The sequence below is a fragment of the Cannabis sativa genome, chromosome 1, assembly GCF_029168945.1.
Source record: "Cannabis sativa cultivar Pink pepper isolate KNU-18-1 chromosome 1, ASM2916894v1, whole genome shotgun sequence".
Lineage (NCBI taxonomy): Eukaryota > Viridiplantae > Streptophyta > Magnoliopsida > Rosales > Cannabaceae > Cannabis > Cannabis sativa.
In genome coordinates this window covers 37,928,527-37,950,900 of record NC_083601.1, presented here as the reverse complement: position 1 = coordinate 37,950,900, position 22,374 = coordinate 37,928,527, and the positions used below count along the sequence as shown (strand labels likewise).

Genomic DNA, 22,374 nt, shown 5'->3' with positions numbered 1-22,374 from the left:
TAATATGATTTTTTTTTCTCACCCGAAATTCAGTTTGCTCATGCTTCTCTCTAATTTGTAATAATATAAGCTTTGAATGAATAGAGAGACTCTTTCAGTTATCTATATTCGCTCAGCTCCTCAGCTATGATTCCCTAATTACCCTTTACTTTCCATTTAATTTACGTAAAATGCCATCGCGTCCCGATCCGCCTCTTTTGCCGGCGGTGATGACGCCGCCGGTTGTTTCCACCATCCACCACCACAACCACCACAGAGTCCTCTTGCCTGTTCTCGCCGGGACACTAACTGTGACCGTTATCGGGATTTTTTTCCTCGTTGTGTTTATTTACCGGAAGCTCTCGTACAACCGGACTACTCCCTTTGACCAGAGCAACCAAACCAGTGGCGTTTCTAACCAGCACCAGAGGTTTTCTTACTCCCTTCTCCGGCGAGCAACTGGGTCATTCTCTGCTTCGAATCTTTTGGGTCACGGTGGGTTCGGGATGGTTTACAAGGCTACGCTTCCGTCAGGTCAGTCCTTGGCAGTTAAGCTCATGGACTCTCATGGGTCAATTCAAGGAGAGAGAGAGTTCCACAACGAACTGTCGTTGTCGTTGAACCTCTGCTCTCCTAATGTGATTTCTCTTCTGGGTTACTCCATGGACAGCCGAAGAAGAAAGCTTTTATTGGTTTACGAGCTCATGCCCAATAGAAGCCTCCAGGAGGCTTTGTTTGATCGGAAATGTGCCGAATTAATGGAGTGGAAGAAAAGGTTCAGCATTATCCTTGACATTGCTCGAGGCCTTGAGTACCTCCACCATTCCTGTAATCCGCCTGTGATTCATGGGGATATTAAGCCCAGTAACGTATTGCTTGATTCTGAGTTCAATGCTAAGATCGGTGATTTCGGTCTAGCAAGGTTGAAGACGGAGGATCAGGATCAGGGTAATCTTGTCGTGGAAGAGGAAGATGAGGGGGAAGAAAATGTCATTGAGAAGAAGGAGAAGAGCAGAAATGGAGGAGTAGTTATGGAAATTGGGGATGATAATGGGTCGATCTTAGAAGAGACAGAGAGTGTCACCGTGAGTGTGCTAACTAGTGGGTTTGATCAAGAGGGTTTAAGTGTAATTGAACGTTCGCCGGAGAGTTGCATCGTCAGGATCTCGGGACCTGAGGCTTCGCCGGAGACGACGGTGGCAGAGTCGCCAGCGACGGTCGATAGGATTGGGGCTGCATCGGAGGGTGGTTTCGATAGGGCTAGCATGGGGAGTGGGAGAGATTTGGTTGGGAACGGGAGGAGAAAAGGGGGTTCAGGGAGGGATTGGTGGTGGAAACAAGACAACAATGGCGGAGGGTCAGAGTCAGGGAGAGTAAAGGATTACGTTATGGAATGGATTGGGAATGAGATCAAAAAAGAGAAACCCAAGGCGGAATGGGCCGTCGCGTCTCCGAGCTCGGCGGATATTCTGGGGTCGTCAACAACAGACTCCGAACTAAAGAAGAAGAAGAAACGGAAGAAAAGATTGGAATGGTGGTCATCTCTGGACGAAGAGAGAATAGCCCAGAAGAAAGAGAAGAATCGAAAACCACGGGAATGGTGGAAGGAGGAATTTTGCGAAGAGCTCACTAAGAAAAAGAAAAAGAAGAAGAAGAATAGTATGGGAGGTGGAGAATCATGGTGGCAAAAAGACGATGATGAACTTCAAGAGAGAAAGAAGAGAAAAAGCAAGAGTAGCAGAGGGAGTATCGATTGGTGGTTAGATGGTATAAGCGGCGACTTGAGAAGTGGCCGGAGAAATAGCCAAGATTGGGCTAGCTCCGATATCCCCAAGAGTGGTGGTATTAGTAGTACTCCTTCCATGAGAGGAACCGTTTGTTATGTTGCTCCGGAGTACGGCGGAGGAGGGCAGCTATCAGAAAGGTGTGATGTCTATAGTTATGGGGTTTTGATTTTAGTATTGGTTTCGGGGCGGAGACCACTACAAGTGACGGCATCGCCAATGTCGGAATTCGAAAGGGCTAATTTGACCTCATGGGCAAGGCAGCTTGCTCGGAATGACAGGCTTTTGGATCTTGTTGATCCTTCATTGCATTCATTGGATAAGGTAGAGGCATTGCTATGCCTTACAATTGCCCTGCTTTGCCTCCAAAGAACGCCAAGCAAAAGACCCTCCATGAAAGAGATTGTTGGGATGCTTTCCGGAGAGGCGGAGCCACCTCATTTGCCCTTCGAGTTTTCGCCTTCGCCGCCTTCCAGTTTTCCGTTTAAGTCCCGGAAGAAGGCACGGTGAGTTTATAAATCTGATGTTTTTTATTTCTCTTTGTTTTTGGGTTTTACCACTTTGATTAACTGTAGAGAATGTACTTTTAGTAGGTGATTATCTAATTATCATGCTTATGTAGAAAAGAAAAAAGAAAAAAAAAATGATGATTTTTAAGGTCAAGAGTGTTGCATAGTTTTTTCATGTACAAAGCACTATACTTTGTTTCTTTGTTTAGAGAATTGTTGTATGACCTGCAAAAATCTATTTCAGTTTCCATATTTGTTTTGAGAATCATTTTAGGCACACAATACAATATTGTAGTCCCTTTGCTCAGTTGTAAAATTGAAGAATCCGAGGATAAATGTCAAAAGTGAGATGTGAAAACTGATGAGCCTTTTCTCTTTTGCTTTACATATGGTGAGGAGGGTCATTATTAATCAACAAAACCTCCCTTTGATGAACTCTCTCTCTCTCTCTCCTTCTCTCTCTCTATGGTGTACTCAAATGAACAAACTTTCTTTTGATGACTTTAGGACTGATAGGGCCAGAGGAAGATGAGTTTACTTTTCTGTTATCTGCTACCCTTTTCAAAGTAAGGGGATTTTTGGTGCCAAAGTAGCATCAAATTCAGTGAAAAAAGGAAGCAAATGTTGGTTCTTTGGTCCCACTACCCATTCCTCTCTTTTACAAAGTGATTAGCTAGTACTTTGTTAAAAGAAAGCAAAATAAAGTGACTTATTAGTAAAGTAGGTGTAATGGTAATGGAGCACATTAGGCCAATGGGAAAGGCTTAAACATTGTTGTAATTTGGTAGGATTGAAACGGATGATAGTTTACAGGAAAGTTAGCATTTTTTTTTTGGTGTGAAAATAATAGTTTCTTAATTACATCAAAATAAATTCTTTAGTGCTGTTCTAACTTTTCTTGAAAAGAAATTGAGTGTTTGAATGAGGACAGATGCCAATTCATCTTATTACACTGTAATTTAAGAGTATTTTTTTTTAATGTTTACTAACGCGTGTAATCTATATAAACACGCTACTCTGCTATAGTTCTCCACTGAAAAATCTATTTTTTATACACATATATAATTGTCACTATTGAGCTTAAAATTATTCCATAGGTTATGGCATCTCTTTAATGACAGAATATAATTTTGTAGCGTTTTTAGGTCTAATTTTAAATTTTGGTGAAATATAGAACATATTCTCTATTTTTTTAGCCGCATTTTCCAAATATTTAGTAGGAACACTCCATCTACTAGTCTTCCATTTGGGGAGAAATTCATATATAAAGAAAAGGGATTTATTATGGCTGTTTGCGTATTTGCATCTTTCTTTTTGATCTGTCATAAATTAATTTATGGTTACTGATATTTTCATTCACTGTATCAAAATTATGATTGAATTGCATGATCAGATCCTGATAACATTTATGTTTGTTTTCATTGGTTTTTGTGACTTAGATTTTGACATTTATTAGATGGTGTATGAGGTCAGGTGGTTAAACTTAAACATATGTTTATTATAAGGTAGAGTGTAGATTACATCGTTTTGTTATTGGTTGTTAATATTGTCTGTTAGAAAGTCTATTGAGATCTAACCACTGCCCTTGACCCCAAATCCCAATACTATTTGTTTACCTAGGCTCCTAACACTATTTGTTTTTCCTTTCTTTGTGCATTTGTAGCATCCCATTATGTTTCGAAAGAAGTTATTGGACACTTGCTAAGTTAACCCATCATGTACTTGTATTGTTTTGTGTATACATAGAAGATGCCTTTCATTGATTGTTAGGTAAAATTAAAGTCCACTAGGGTGGTGGTTCAATTGGGTAAGAAGCTTCCTACGCTCAAAACAAGTGTTGAAAAAAAATCTCAATAATATGGCATAAGTGGATGGCCTTTCAGGCCAGCTAGTCTTCCATCTTACCTTCCCTTTGATGATAAGAGTGATCGATCATTAAGCTCATATGAAGGGGTTACTAAATGGGTTCTGAAAACCAAAAACTGAAAAGCTGACAGACACAAAAGCTAAAGCTATTCCACTTTACTTTGTTGGACTTGGATTCCCACCATAATAATGAATATCCTTACTGGGTTCGTTATATTAGACACACGTGCCTTAACTGGCGATTTTAGCCAGCTATACTCTTAGACAATGATGTGAGAAACCGGAGGCTTAAAAGCACACAAAATTCAGACATGAGTTAACTTTGATATCTCATATATGGTAATATGTTTTCACTTAGGACTCAAACAAAAATCAATTTTTAGTTACAACTTAAGAACTGAGATAACTTTGCTGCTAGATGTTTGATTTGGCAAATTAGATTAAAATTGTGTTGAAGTACTCAAATTTTTTCAGCATCAAATTCTATTTAGGTACTTCAAGTTATGTGTAAGTTATAACACAACTTTAATATTTTTTTATTGCAAATGTCGCTTTAAACTAATCTACCACATTAGTGTCTAACATCACGAGTAACAACAGCTATTCATAGTACAACTAAGAGGTTGATCTTAAATACTGTTTTGTCGCAAATATTCTTAATTGCTATCAATATCTTAGGTCTTTTCTTTTAACACGAATGAGTCAAACCATGAGTCCAGGTCTTGATTCATTAATTTAACATGGATTCTTTTAGAGTAACTAAGAGTTAATTATGCTAAGAGGCAAGTTAGTTAGAGTTGTTATAAATTGTTGGAATTAGTTAGAAATATTTTCTGTAATTTGTAACTACATTTAAATATAGTGCAAGCTAACTATTGAAGGTTGAGCATTCATTCCACTCTTTCACTCTCGTCCTCTCATTCTCCTCCTTTCTTTCTTTTCTGCTCAAAGTCTAACTCTAAAATTCAGAATTCTTACATGGTATTAGAGCCATGTCGAATCATAGCGAAAATGGTTGTGGTCCTAGATTTTAAATTGATCCACCTGTTAGAGAAAGAGTCGAACAACCGCAAGCTCGAGCTACAAATCCAATTCCCGCTCCTAAAGCTTAAATTCCCCTCCCCAACAATCATCTCCTCCCCCTGAATCTTAGATAGGATTGCACAAGCTACACTATTTGGTGATCACTTGCTCTTGTTGCAGTGTGTGCTTATGATCTTGTTGACTATATCCTTGGAACTCTTCCTCAGCCTCTAGCATCTCTTGTAGGTAATGTTCCAAACCTTGCTTTCTAACAATGGTTTGACCAATTCTTGATGCATTGGCTAATGAATTCTGTTGTTGAACATATGTTGGGACATGTCATTCATTGTCGAACCTCCTCTAAGATCTAGAGCACCTTTGCTCAGTTGTTTGCTACCAGATCTTAGGCAAGGCTTCTGCAACTTCAAAATCTTCTTCAAACCACTAAGAAAAGTTCTTTCTCAAACGAGGAATATATGCTCAAAATGAAGCAATATATTGATTGATCATCTTGCAGTTGTCGGCCAACCAATCAACAATGATGATCTAGTGCTCTACATTCTTGGTGGATTAGGATCACAGTATGAGGTTGTGATTGTCAACCTCACATCAAAAACTGAACCTCTTAAACATGTAACAAACACAACGATGAATAAATCACACAATAAAAGAAGAAAGAACAATTAATTAATATTAACTCATGAAATAATCTTAGACAATATCTATCGAATTCCTAAATTGGAAGTTTAGTTCATAATCAAATCTAAAATTAAACTAGACACAGACAAGAACATAAAAAATTAAAGAAAAAGAAAAGAAAACTAGATAGGAGATTATCACGGATCGTCCACACTCGCTCAAAGCTTTTCTTGTGTTTCTAGTGTTCCATTGTGTATACTTCTCTAAAATTTGCGACCCCCTTTCATTAAAATAAAGTTTTTCAGCTCAAACTTTAAAAAACAAAGTTGCCCATGTCTCGTATGGAGGTGGAGCCACAACGGAAAAGTGCCTCACCGCGATGATTGTAGAAAGACGAAAATACTAGGTTTTTGTAGTGCCTCGCAGCGACGACAATTCATTTGTGTACTTTGACCTCTCTCAATAAAATGTACATAACTTTCATATACAAACTCCAAATGAACTGATTTTAGATGTGCTGGAAAGCTGAAAAAGAGATCTAAAATTTTTATGTCTTGACTTTTTTCAAAATATAATTAGAACATAGTCGAATTCAGGAATGAAGTTTAGCTTTATTTTCTTGTAAAATTTTCTCTATTTTATAGATCACTGTATTTTTTATATATGACCAATTTATACAGTTTAAGTGTCAAAACCTAAAACTAAAGAAAACAAGCATAATTATATTCCAAAAAGTGACAATGAAAAAGTCAATTAACTCTAAAAATGACTTGAACAATAGGCTAAAAATAGACTAACATAGAATTTAGAGGAAACATAGACATGTTGTTGATTCTTATGGGAAGCCTTTGAATCTGCCTCATATATCATAAATAGGCTTCTCATTCCTACTCTTAACTATGTTTCACCATATGAAAAACTTATTTATCGAAGTTCATATTATAACATGATGATAGCATTTGGATGCTCTTATTTTTTTTAGTCATACCATGTGAACAACAAAAGGTTTCCTTCAGGTCCTCAAAATGTCTTTTCATAGGATAGAACATATCTTCTAAGGGCTATAGGTGTCTGCATCCAACATGTCAAATTTATGTGCCAAACAGTGTAACTTTTAATGAACAAGAATTTTCATATAATTCTCTATTTGGCTCTGAATAATTCAATGTCACCCATGCTCCTCTTGTTCTTGATCCAAATTCCTTTCTTGGTCCCTCTCATAGACATGTTCTACCTCTTCTTAGGGATGCAAATCCACCCCTAGCCCTCCTCCATCTCCACATTATGCTCCCACAGTATCAAATTCTCCTCCAGCTAGTTCCAGTTCTAAGTCATCACCTCACAGTTTAGCTACAAACACTTCTGTTCATAACTCCCAACATTCATTTGAGTCCATTCCTGTCTAAAATTAAAACCAACATCCAATGATTACAAGGTCTAAACTTGACATTTACAAACCAAAAACATATCTTGCAAATACTATTGATAAACATGAACCTACACATTCAAGGGTGATCTAGCTAGTTCTAAGTGGAATGTTGCAATGTAGCATGAAAACACTTGTTTAAGGAACAAGAAAACATGAACACTGGTTCCTAGAACTTTAGATATGATTGTGGTCTAAAATAAGTGGGTCTACTAAATAAAATTCAATGTTAATTGCATAGTTGAGAGATTTAAAGCCATACTTTATAGGCATTGATTTCTTTGAGACTTATAACCTTGTTGTTGAACCTTGCACAATCGGAATCATGTTCACTTTGGCATCTACTAAAGGTTCGGACATTCAGTAGATTAACATCAACAAAGCATTCCCGAATGGGGAGCTTCCAGAAGATGTCTATATGGCTCAACCACAAGATTTTGTGGACCTTCAATATCCAACTCATGTGTGCAAATTACACAAAGCAATTTATGGGTTAAAACAAGCTCCAAGAGCTTGGTTTGACACTCTAAAAAGCACTCTAGTTAAGGGGGTTACACTAACAGCAGGTTTGACACACGTTTATTCATTACCAAAGAAAATGGTAAGCTCCTTATGATACTGGTTTATGTGGATGATATTCTCATCACTGGAGAAAATTCATCTCAAGTACAACAAGTCATCTTTACCTTACACAGTACCTTTGCTCTCAAAGTGCTTGGACCAGTTCACTATTTCTTAGGCTTTGAGGTCAATATAACTGCCTCCCATTTGCTTGACACATAAAAATTATACCAGGGATCTTTTGGCCAAAACACAACTCCTAGACTCCAAGCCACAGTCTACTCCAATGTGTTATACCACAAAGCTCAATGCTAAGTCACGCACACCTATGCAAAATCCAACACTATATAAAAGTGTCATTTGTGCTCTACAGTATCTCACAATGACCAAACCAAACATAGCATTTGCAGTTGATAAATTAAGTGAGTTCATGCAAACTCCAACCTTTGAACATTGAAGTGTATGCAATAGAGTGTTGAGATATGTAGCAAGTACTCTGGATGCTGGTTTAACCTTCAAACCATCTAATAGGTTGGACTTATAAGGGTTTACATTTGCGAATTGGGTAGGCGTCATGATGACAGAAGATTCACATCCGACTATTATATTTTTCTTGGAGGAAACTTTATCAACTAGTGCTCTAAAAAGAAGATTGTAGTTGCTCGATCAATAATCAAAGTATTGTGTTGTGGCTTTGGCCACTTCAGAACTGATTTGGATACAATCTTTACTCTCTGAACTCATCATCTCTTTGCCTCAATGTCTTATTCTTTGTTGTGATAATCTTGGTGTATTCTTTAGCTTCAAATCTAGTTTTTCATGCACGAACAAAGCACATTGAAGTTTAATTTACACTTTGTTCGTGACAGGGTTTTAGCTCAACAGTTGGATGTCCAATATGTTGAGTCAGAACATCAAATTGGAGACCTGTTTATCAAGCTTCTTTCAACAATATCTTTTAATTATTTGTATGACAAGTTGACACTTGGTCTAAACCAGTGTCACTTGAGGGGAATGTTAAAGTTAGTCATGCTCTTAGCTCAAAGTGGCAAGTTAGTTAAAGTTGTTAGAAATTGATCGAGTTAGTTAGAGATATTTTCTCTAATTTATTTAGCTATAATTTATAACTACTTTTAGTATAAATATAGTGCAAGCCAACCATTGAAAGTTGAGCATTTATTCCACTCTTTCCCTCCCGTCCTCTCATTCTCCTTCTTTCTTTCTTTTTTAATCAAAGTCTAACTCTAAAACTCCAAGCTCTTACAGATATGCATTTGGCATAGGCATGGCAAAGTGATTCAAATTTTTGGATCAATTTAGAGCACTGGTCCGAAACAACCGAATCATTTATAACTGTCATGATCACTTGCTATAAATTTATCCAGATCCAATTTGGTTTCAATATGTCAATGAAAAAATAATGATTTTCATCCTCAATCCAAAGTTAGAATCTCATGAGTTTTTATTTTTACATTGATACGTCTGTGTGTTCAATTCTTCAATATTTTTGTCACATAACTTACATTTTTCAATAAAAAAGATTTGGATATTATATTTAGTAATAATTAAACTCAACCAAAGACTAAGTCGGGTCAATTATTACTTTTTCTTTTCGTTAAAATATAACGATGACACTATTAAAACTTATAAAAGATATTGTGTAAAAAAATGTCGAATCTAAAAAATTAGATCTGACTTGACCTGGATAAGCTAGGTTGCTTTTAATACAATACGGGTAAGAAATCTGACAATGTGAGGTGAATCGGATCAACTACTGATTTAGATCAGAATAGATTATAATCAAATCAGATTCGACCAAATCTATTTACATTCCTACATTGGCATGATAATTGGTAAGGTGATCAATAATAAAAGCACTTACTAAAGAAAAAACAATCATCTGTCACCATTTTCGCCAATAATAACAAAAAAAATATCGACAACTATTATTATTTATTAGGAATGATTACATAAGGTACCATTTTTTATAAAAAAATTACATTTTTACGTTTAAAGGATTTTTTTTTTAACATTAGAAACAACACGAAAACATCAAGAAAACTATATAAAAGTAAAATGAAAATAACATTAAAACAACAACATAAAATAACATACATATAACAAAATATCAACAACAAATTAACAAAAGTACAACATAAAAAGACCGTATTTTCAGTAAATAAAATTAAAAAAATCGTAAAAATATTTAAAATTCTGTGAAAACGTATTTTTATAATTTTTTTATTATTTTTGTATATTTGTGAATAATCCCTATTATTTATTATTACACGACATAGGCAATATGAGCCGAATGTGGCTTCTTACTTTGGTGCATTACCTACTACTATTAATATTATTTTGGTGAATTTGAATACTAAAATTAATTACTGAGGTAATTTAGTGAGTTTTGACTTATAGTTGGCAGAGCCATGCCTGAGAACTTGGAGGAACAAAGCTAAGTAAAATTATAGGATCCCTTATTTTTATTTTATATTTTTTGAAGAAAAAAAACACAAAAGAAAATTGACATTTAAGCGAAAAGTAATCTGAAAAGAGAAAAAAAAAGAAAAAAAAAAAAGAGGTAATCTAATTTTTAGAAAGTTTTAATTAATAATGTTTGTAATTAGACAAAATATAAATATATATTTACATACTACAAAGAATTGGTTTGGTTTAGTGGTAAGATGTTAAATAGTTGTATTTGAGTTTATTGGTTCCACATTTTGATCCTTCATTTTATATAGTTTTATTTTATATAATTTTGCACTGAAATTTATTAAAAGAAAAAAGACTTGGGACTTCAACTTGGTAAGACAATTGTGATTCTTACAACGGACACCTTAAATAAGTTTTGTGTGTCTAATATTATAAATAAATATTTATTTACTACATTAAATTTATAAATAAAATATATATTTTTTTGGGGGTCGTACGGTAGGAGCCCTAGCTACGGGCTGTCTAGTCTTAGAACTAGCCCTAATAGCTGGGTGACATAATTTTCACAAATAGTAACTTTTGTATTGTGTTAAATGACTACATTTTGAAAAATACCATTAAAAGTTTGTAGGTTTTAAAGAGCAATAAAACTGTTATTATGAAAGAATTCCGAACTACTTTATCGGTTGTGAAAGATTTAAGAATTTTGGACCTTATTAAACAAAATTAAACGGGATAAGTTGAAAAATATTATTTTTTGTGTTCATTAATCAAAAATACCTTTATATTATATTTTATTGAAATATACCCACTTTTGTGAGTGAGTTGCCAAATATACTTTCACCTTCTACTTAAGTCTAGCATATAATTTACATTAACTTAAGGGGTATAATAGGAACATCATCTATAAAAGTAGGTATATCTTCAAGAAAATAAAAATAGAGGTAAAAATCAAAACAAATAAAATAAAGTGGGTATAAATGTAATTTTCTCCTTTAGAAATTGGTTGGGCTGGGGAGTATATGGGCCTTTCGGCATGTGTTAATTTTGAAAAAAGAATCTCTCAATGAACTAATTCATGTGTTCATTACGAATAAAAAAGTCAAAAAAAAAAGTGAAATTGCACAAAATTTTAAATATTTTTACTGATTATAAGTTTTTTTTTTTGAAAGTACTGATTATAAGTTTTTATTTAAAAAAAATATAATTTCATATTATTTTTGTATTGTAATTTTTTTTTTGTTATTTTATTTGTTTGTATGTTATTTTCATGTGATTCTCTTGTTATATTTAAGTTATTTTTACAAGATATCCGAAAATTATAATTATAAAAAAAGTAAAATTAAAAAAAAAAAAAAAACATTAAAATTTTGACAAAATTAGCAATTTGTGTAAATTTCCTCTCTTAATACTGGTTAAATCAACCGGATTTCATACATCAGTTAACAAACCACTTTGAAATTAATTATTAGATAAAATGTAAAAATAAGTTTATTATCAATGTACAATGAAAGTTTATTAAATGTTCTTTCAATTATATAACACGTTAACCACATTTTTATTGTGTGTACGTATTTGTCTTGCTCATATATATATATATATATATATGACAATATAAATGATTTATATTATACTCGTAGCTACTAAAACTTAAGTCCAGACGAGATTTTGGTAATGGAATTAATGTTATATATGTGTTTTACTTATGTTGCTGGTGTGTGTGGGTGATTTGTGGGATTTATATTGAGAAATTTAAGTTAATATTTATGCATTTGGACAAAATTGTAGATTTAAGAATATTTTATTCAAGAATAATCTCTAATTTGTTATAAAAAAAAATCAAGTCTCAATTTGGGCCAATTATAAATAAGAATAACCTCCAAATTATAATTAGTTATACATTTTTTAAGTCCCGTATTACCAAAGTATAACTCTATGTAAGAATATTTACATCTTAATAAAATATATACATGTATTTTGTGAAATTTATTTATGTAAAATTAATAATTTTATGTATGAATATTATATTTACTCTAAAATATTTCTATTATGATATAGTATTAATGATTATTTATTGTTATTATTGTTACATTGATATTTTTTTATTTTTTAATTTTTTTTTTCTAGTGTAACTCTATTTAATTATAACCTCTCAATTAGAATATAATTTATTTGGTCCCAAGTGTATTCTTGGATAGAGGTTCTACTGTATATCAAAGTTAATTAAATATGTCACTTTTTCATTAAACCCAAAAATACTCTTCTCATAACTCACCCTTTCTCTCTCTCTCTCTCTCTCTCTCTCTCTCTCTCTCTCTCTCTCTCTCTCTCTCTCTCTCTCTCTCTCTCTCTCTCTCTCTTCCTCTATTCTCTTTGTCTCTCTCGCTCTCTTCTTCTCACGCACACGAAGACCCTAGCAAAGCACGGCTGCCAACCACAGCGCCTCCAACCGAAGACCACCAACCCCTCGACGACTACCAACCCGACCCAAGATCTCTGAACCACAACCACCGCTCCATGAATGCAAGTTTTCCATTTCATTATATTGTATTCTGTGTGATTTAGGATTGAAATGTATGATTTTATTTATCGGTTTATTGATTTAGGAATAAATTATATGATTAATGTATGTTATTTGTGAGTTTATGTTAAATTTATAGGGTGCTCGATAGTGTTCTGATACCTTCTTATTGGTAAAATGAATAAATATTGAAGATGAAGGTCCGATGGTGGCCCGATGCTACCTATAAATGTAGGATATGTTCCGATAGTAGTCTGATGGTGGTCCAATCATAGCCCAATACCTTCCTCACGACCTTATTGAATGAAGCTTAACATCTATAAATGTAGAATATGATATGATGGTGGCTTGATGCTATAATTTTGTTACGTACAAAAACATAAAAAAAAAAATGTAGCATCAGGCCACCATCCGGCCACCATTGGACCTTAATCGGACCACCATCGGTATGGATGGGAATGGGAAGTTGGATGGTGAAGTTTAAGAGAAGAGAAAGGAGAAGGGTATTATGAGTATTGAAATGTGTTTTCATTTTTTTTTTAAATTTTGGTAAGCTTGTGTTCAAATATTTAATATGCACCAAATGTATGCATATAAATTTAAATTTTCCTTTATATTATACTCATAGCCATAGCTGTATCGTGCTAGCCTAACTCATATTTTTGGGTATTTTAAAATACAAGTCGTGCTGGACCATAAAAAAACAGGTCATGCTTTGTTGTGCCATAAAAAATATGGGTCGTATAGTGTCGTACAATAATTTTATTGGATAAATTCGACACGGCTTGCAAGTCTAGTAATTTTGTATTGTGTTCGGATTTGTGTGGGGCTTTATTCAGGCCGACCTATTTTTCTTAAATAGACCAGCATGTTTTCTTATACGGGTTGAATTCGTGATCTATATTTTTATATTTTTATTATAATTGATGAGCTAAATACTAAAATATATGTATTTTAAGTTTTAACTACTTTTATATCTCTTTTAAAAAAAATAAAATAAAAAAATTATTTTTATACTTTTTTTTAATAATAGTTACACATAATTATATAAAAAATATAATTACAATATTTATATTTTAAATATTATAAATATTTATCATTCTTATTATTATATTTTTTTAAGTATTACATTTTGTAGAAAACAAAAAAGGCCGTCCGTTTAGCAAAACAAGTATTTCCCCACTTCGGATTGCCAGTAGCTCTACGTCTACATTCATGATGAAACATTGTAAAAACCTATTTGTACTTATACGTACTCAGTAGTTTTTTTTTTTTGTTCATAGAAGAAAAAGTAATATTGTTATCTATTAGAATTTACTACAAATTTCTATACAATTTAGTCTAAAAAATTTTATACACTTGTAGAAAAAATTATCTAAGAACTTAAGAAATTTCTAGATTAGATTAAATCTAAAATATACTAATTATATTGAACTCTAGAAACATTTAAATTTATTTGGATATGTATAATTCTTTCTAGTAAAAAAAAGGATCTAAAAAAAATAATTCTAACCATAAAGTGTAAGGAGTGAGCAACTATATAAATACTCAACAAGGATTCCAAATTGTAACCAACACCTAAAAGCTAAATATACAATCTTTAATTTTAATAAAAGCTTACTACTTTAAATACAGTTCTTTCTTTTAAGTAAACACTAATTTTATATACAAGCCATTGAGGCTAGCTTAGTTATGAGAAAGGGATAAAAAAAAAGAAGAGATCATGGGTTTAAACCTACCACCTTAAATTATTAAGCTATTAATTGATTGTAAAATATTATTATGCTACACTAAAAATAATACTAATTTTATATACTAAATGAACAACTACTCATCAATATCACTACTTCACTACATTACCACACATTATTATCCAATATCCTGCAAAAATAAATGGGCGACTAATATTTCACATTAAACCATAAGATTCAAAATGTGGAGTAAATTCGTATTCAATTATACAGAAAAAAAAAAAAATTAAGACCACAAAAGTTAGCATGTAGTGAGGGACGTCTGAAATTAGAGAGGGGGCCTCATAATTAAATTTGATAGAATTCCATATTTAATTAGGCTAGATTACTTGCCACTATTTTATTTCCATTTTCATGAATAATGGCATTACATTTTTATACATATTTTTTTTTTTTGAGTAATTTGCAACAAATACTCTTAGTTATTACCTAAGTTTAATTATTAGTTTTAAATAAATATTTAAGTTTAATTTTTAGCGCTAATCATACTTAAGTTATAATTCTAGAACTTTTGTAGGTACTGACTATTAATTGTTAAGTAAATTGTCATGTGACAATTCTTAAAATGACACGTGAATAATGATGACATAATATTTAAGGTTGGTTACCTACAGAGTTCTAAAAATATAACTTAAGTATTATTACTGATAAAAATTAAAATTAAGTATTAATTTACAATTAAGAGTTAAATTTTAGTATTTACGACGCAAATTATGTTAGACACTTATATATATAAACTGAAATGTATATGTTTAAGTATTAAGTGCGGAATTAATCAAACATATATACACTATGAATAAGGATCGAAATACCTCCAGCCATTGAATCTTGAGCTTCAAACCCACATAAGCTTTGATCTGCAAAGGAAATTGACTACCATGGGTAATCGGGCTTCCTCGCTCTCTCAACTCTCTTTAGATGGAATTTGCTGTTATGAACAGAATGAGTGAGGAGCTCGGGGACCGAGACCCTATATTTATAGGTGAGATACTCCATCAGTATCTGTGCCACATTAATTGTCAGAATATTTTGACAATTAATTCAGGAAATCAAATTAGGTAATGAATATAGAAATCTGACCATATATAGAATATTACGTAATTGATTCTGTCCAGATTCAATGAATATAAAATATTCATTTATCAGAAAATCAATTATTTATTTATTTTCTTAAATAGAAAATCATTTCCTTAATTAGAAAATAATTTCCATAAATAAAATATTCTAATATTCTCCCACTTGGTCAGCATTTAAACTAAAATATTCAAACCCAACGTTCCTCATTATATAATAAACATACGAATCATAGCGACATGTCCTCATTATGAATCGAGTATTATCTTCCATGTATTACAATATATTTATTATATAACAATGTACTTAATGTGGCAATGTACTTAAGTGAATAAACCCTAACCCTTATGTTTATTCAGGTCCTATTACGATAATTTTCTCAGATGAAATTAAGGTGCACATAAAATATGAGAAAATATCGAAATTAGAGTTTCATTAAATAATTTTTGGTTGTACAAATAAAAAAAACTGCATATGGGTTAACTGAATCCCATATTTACTTTATGATCCTTGAATTTGTGTTGCGGCATGCCTTTAGTCAAGGATCTATGCGATCACCCAATTCAGTTTGCGTGATTAATGACCACTTATCACGCCTTTTTATGGCTAAATACTTAATGTCGATATGCTAGCTTCGACCAGTACTCTTAGAGTTATTAGCCATAAATATTGTAGCTGAATTTATCGCAAAGTTTTCTTAATGGCCTAATGAAACTGTAATTCTGAACTCTAGGCCTACTATGAAACTCTATAATACATCATACGAGATGTATCCTCAAAACAATAAATGAATCTGACTTCTATAGTGGAAATAACAATCAAGATTCTCTACAATATAACTTACTGGTAATCTTAACGACGTAATAAAATATTGATTTACGTGAATAAATACAACCAGTGAAGTATGTTAGAATCTAATTGGTTAACTATATTTCCAGATGGTCAATTCATCTTAAAATATGTATGAATATAATTTTTAGTATCTTAAAGATACCTCATCACTTTGTATGAAAAATAAAGTGGTCTTAACTTTAGTTATTCTGATACTACTTAACGATCCTGAAACAAATGTAATGCAAAGTCTTATTCAGACTCTTAGGCATACATTAGGCTTCTAAAATAGAAGCAAATGAATGTTCTTAATTTATTCTCACTCCGCATCATTTTTCGTATGCCTTTGGTTCGAGTTGAATTTATCACACTTAAAGATAAAAGTTATATCGGTATGAATAATACATACTTTTATTTAATCAGAGATGCTGTGGCTACTCTCTAATTAATTAAAAATATATATATTATTTATATTCCTTATCTCAAAATAATAATTTGAGATATGAATTATTTCAACTTATATAGAAAACTTTTATCATCATTTGCAAGTAACATATTGTCTACGTATAAAACAAATATTACTCCCACTAACCTTCTGGTATATAATTATTTCCAAATTCTCTTTTCAAACCTAAAGGAAAAGATGATATAATACCAATTTGTGAGATGTTTGTTTTAATCTATAGGTAGACATCTTAAGCTTGCATATGTTCACCACTATTAGAGAAAAATCTTTATGGCAGCTGTATACCTTCTTCTCTAGTTCACTGTTTGGAATTGATTAATGAATTGAAACAAGCAACAAATGCCAAGGTCTATAATAGAATCTTTTATAAAAACAAGTGAGAATGTAAATCTCATTTGTTATTGATTCTTAGTTCAAAATGAACTTCTTAGCAATGAATATTCTTTTATATCTTTATGTTTCTCAATGTTGCCTAATGAATATTATTGGTGAAAAAACCTATGCTTAATTAATGTTCTCCACCCCATTAGACAACTTTACTAAAGATAAACTTTATTGCTATTTAAGATATTCATTTCTTCATTCATGGCATATTGTACTACAACTTCAATTCTTTATCATTCTATAATTTAATTTGTGTCTCAAATTAATATTGTAGTTGAACTCTTATTGTACAAAATGTAATCACTAGAAAACATTGATCTTACTGTTCTAATAAGTCATCTTAAGGATGGACCAACAAACTCTTAAAAGAGCAAATGGTTCAATAACATGTTATTTTAGAAATTGTAAGCAATTACTAAATAACATAACTTATTAGAATTTTACCAATGACTTGTATATTATTAATGATTAGTTATGAATTCTCAATAACCATTAATCTGAAGGGATGTTGTGAATCATAATTAATCTAACACTTGAGGTGGAAGTTTGAGAAAATATGAATGATCTTTCTCGGAAACTAGGTTCCTAGATTGATCACTCCCACTGATCAAGTCAATTCTTAATTCCACAATTCTAGTGTTGTGAGATGGATAATAAAATATGTAACCCTTAAACCTTATAGCTTTTCAAATGAAATATGCTCATTTATGGTTTAGGGCCCAGATCTTTTCTTTGAAAATTGTACTCTAACTATATATGGGTATTTATAAAATGTGTACATGTCATCAAGTCGGTTTTCAACCTTATCACAACTCAAAATATGTTTGAGAAACAACTTTGGTTAGAACACGATTCGATATGTACACCCCATTGTTGAGTATCAATAGACAAAGATTTAGGAAAGATTGGAGTTTGCTATGTAGGCTCCACCCCATGTCCAAAAAATGCTTAGTTTCTTAAATCTGTTACACACTATAATTTGGGTGTACCAAGCATATGTATCGGGCAATGAACCCATGCTTTTAAAGAAACTTTACAAATACACTCGGGAGTTTATCCATACTCACGAATTTTGATGTAGTATTCTCCATTTTATATTTGATCTCACTATCTTAATATGCAAAATGCACCATTTCTCTACTTAAGATTTAAATGTCTTTGAAACATATAAATCCATACTTTTGTAGAAAAATTATTTATGTGAGTAATCGTTAAAAAAGAGATGCAAAATTTGAGTCCATGTCTTCAAAATTAATTGACTTGTATGATTTCTAATATGATAGAATTCTAGTATGCACCGATTTTGACTTGTTGGAATACATATTCTTAATGAAATTCACACAAGTTCTAAATAAAGTTAGTAAAATCAAGTGTAATGAAGATCCCCACCATTTACTAACATTTATTCTATTTATGGAGATATGTTCCATAATTTTTGGTGCCATAATGTAGAAGAATTCTTATTAATAACACATTTCTTATTGTCAGATTGAACTTGCATATCTTTATGAGTGACATCATTTGTAGTAAAGACCTCTAAATGTGTCTAAATCAAGTTTCAATAGAATCTTGGAACATAAAGATCTTTGCCAATTTTAAAACAAAGTCACTACTATATTGCTTGTTCCTTAAACTTCTAAATGTGAGAAGTTATCTTGTCTGTGGATAAGATTTGCTCACAGTTACTGACTTTCTTAGGTTTATTTGTAAACCTTGCAAGAAATTATGAATGTGGAATAACAATCTAAAATAATCCATTATGTGTTAATAATCACATTAACTATATTAGAATGAATTCATACACAATAAATTAAAATTTATTGGTGATAATAAAGTGTGATTTATTTTTCTTAATTATACAGTAAAAGCGTATATGCTAGATGAAATTATCGTAATAAATTTTGAAAATTTCTACTGTTATGGAAGAAATTTTCTACTAGTATGGAAGAAATTTATGAATAGTGATGTAATAAAATTACATATATAGTTTTGAGGTTTAAATGAATCATGTTTTTACCAATGAATAAACATGCTTAAATATGAAATCTTATTAAACAAAAATTGCCTGTGGGCTAAATTTTTAATTTAATAAGATTAGATTTAGATGTAGATTATGATAGATTTCCACAATTTATGAAAAACTTAAAGTTTAATATTTCTATCTTAATGAAAGGTATGAAACACTTAATTATTTATAAATGTTTCAAAATTTTATACTTTATGATAAAATTATTAAATTAAATCTACATAATTTCCCTGTGGGATAAATTAAGAGAATTTAATTTAACATATTAATCATGTGAATATAATAAAATCCCTGTAGGGTAAGATTATTATGTTCACATAATTCATGTCCATTATGTGATCTTAATCCACTTAATATATATAATTTTATATAATTAAGGATGCCTTGTGGCTACTCCCTAATTATTTAAAATTATGTGGTTCACTAGACACCAAAGTATAAATCGAAGATTAAAATTTTACTAAATCCAAAATTGCCTGTGGGCTAAATTTTAAATTTAATAAAATTAGATGAACTTTATGATAGATTTAATTAAACAATTAGTTTTGGAAAATGAAGGTTTATTATCTATCTTTAATTAAATTTGTGATAACACTATTAAATTAAATCCCCATAACTCCCCGTGGGGTAAATTAAGAGAATTTAATTTAACATATTATCCTAATTAATTATACAAATATAATAAAATCCCTGTGGGGTAAAATTATTATACCTATATAATTAATTACAAGTTATGTCCATTAAGGTGAATTTTAATTAATATATAATTTTATACAAATAAGGATGCGTGGCTACTCCCTAATTATATAAAATTATATTTTCACTTTGACATTAGGTATTGGGCTCTACCTAAAAGTAATTTCGTTATTAACATAGTAGACAATCACTGAGATTAATGCTCCTAGTGTGGTCGTCCGAAGATCATTAAAAACCGTTCTAGATATGAGCATTTGTCCCAAATTCATGTTTTCTTATGTCAAACCACAAAATTACTTACATTTTATTCATATTTTATTCATTTTAGGAAGTTTTATGAATATTTTATGAAGTTTTATGAAACTTAATGTGCTATATAAAATATTCAACCTATCTTAATGTTTGAATATTTCTAAATATATCTAGCACTATAAAAGGAATTTATGTATAGCATTTAAATCATACAAATCTAAATTAATTGCATTAAACATAAATTTGCCAAATAAATACAAATTAATACAATTATTGTATGATAATAAATTAAATGCTTAATTCCATAATATATAATTAATTATGCATTTATGACCATATAATATCTTAAATATTTATACTAATAATTAATTTGTATAAATAAGGTAATTATACAAATTAGTACAATTAATTATATGGAATGAATTAAATGCAAAATTAAAGACTATACTTAATGGCAGATTTTTCAAATTTTATTAATTTAAACAATAAATTACATAAATTTGGTAATAAATAATTAAATGCACAATTATACAAATTGCACAATTATTACATGCCTAAATAAATCATGTAATTAATTACCATATTAAAACAAATTTCCATTTTCAGTTTATACTAAATAACATATTAATTCTAAATATATGTATTAAATTAAAAATGGAAATTAATGAATGTAATTTATTGACTAAATTAACAATAGGAGAATAATTTATATTTCCAAATAAATAAAAAAATATATAAAAAAAAATCGAAATTTTTTTTTCCCTTTTTTTTTTTTTTTTTTTTTGAAAAAAATACACTGCCATAAGCGACATGATAAAATTTCCTTAAACTTCCAAAAATCATGAAATCAATTCCAAATGAATCTAAATGCAAAAATTAAGACATTCATATAGATTTTATGCATCGAAAATACATAAAACAAAGACTTTAAAAATCACCAAAATTTTCTGAAAAATAATTTTGAGATTTCTTTGTTTTTTCAAAGTGGATTTTCATGCTTAGAACAATCTATATTAATATATGAATGTATTAATACATATACAATATATATATAAATATATATACATATATATACAGAAAAATAAAAATACTGTATGTATATATATATAAACATGAAATGTATATATGTATATATTTGTATATAGCATTTAGATATATAAATAATATATATATATATACAACATATATACGTAATGAAATGAAGAAAAAATATATATATATGTATATGAATATATATATATGAACTGAATGAATAAACAAGTATATATGTATGAAAATATATATGTATATATATAATTGGGATTGAATGAATATGAATATATAAATATATACCCCAACGAAAATAAATATATATATCAACACTGAATTAAATATATATATATACACTGTATATACGAGTATATATATATATATATATATATGAAACTCAAACTAAAATCAAGGCAGAGATAAAAACCGCTCTGATACCAACTGTTAGAGAATAATTTATATATATAAACTGAAATGTATATGTTTAAGTATTAAGTGCGGAATTAATCAAACATATATACACTATGAATAAGGATCGAAATACCTCCAGCCATTGAATCTTGAGCTTCAAACCCACATAAGCTTTGATCTGCAAAGGAAATTGACTACCATGGGTAATCGGGCTTCCTCGCTCTCTCAACTCTCTTTAGATGGAATTTGCTGTTATGAACAGAATGAGTGAGGAGCTCGGGGACCGAGACCCTATATTTATAGGTGAGATACTCCATCAGTATCTGTGCCACATTAATTGTCAGAATATTTTGACAATTAATTCAGGAAATCAAATTAGGTAATGAATATAGAAATCTGACCATATATAGAATATTACGTAATTGATTCTGTCCAGATTCAATGAATATAAAATATTCATTTATCAGAAAATCAATTATTTATTTATTTTCTTAAATAGAAAATCATTTCCTTAATTAGAAAATAATTTCCATAAATAAAATATTCTAATAAATTAATCTTTTTTTTCATTATCCATTTTTTATTTAGGCCCGAAAATTAGGATAGGCTACGGTTGCCGCACATTATCTAGTGAGCTATCTAATCATTGTTCACATATTTAATATCTTCTTACGTATACTATACAACTTTGACTTTACTATCACCATCAA

General features: G+C 30.7%; 1 protein-coding gene across 1 annotated transcript; it reads left to right on the top strand.

Moving 5' to 3' along the window:
* On the top strand, window positions 1-2,630 carry LOC115706638 (receptor-like serine/threonine-protein kinase At2g45590). Its single transcript, XM_030634349.2, has one exon. It carries the CDS (start codon window positions 171-173, stop codon window positions 2,271-2,273), a length of 2,103 nt encoding a protein of 700 aa, XP_030490209.1. The 5' UTR covers window positions 1-170; the 3' UTR covers window positions 2,274-2,630.
* The last annotated feature ends 19,744 nt before the right edge of the window (window positions 2,631-22,374 follow it).

Excerpts from the sequence above, each read along its gene's own strand:
- LOC115706638 (XM_030634349.2), top strand. The coding sequence starts at position 171 with ATGCCATCGCGTCCCGATCCGCCTCTTTTGCCGGCGGTGATGACGCCG.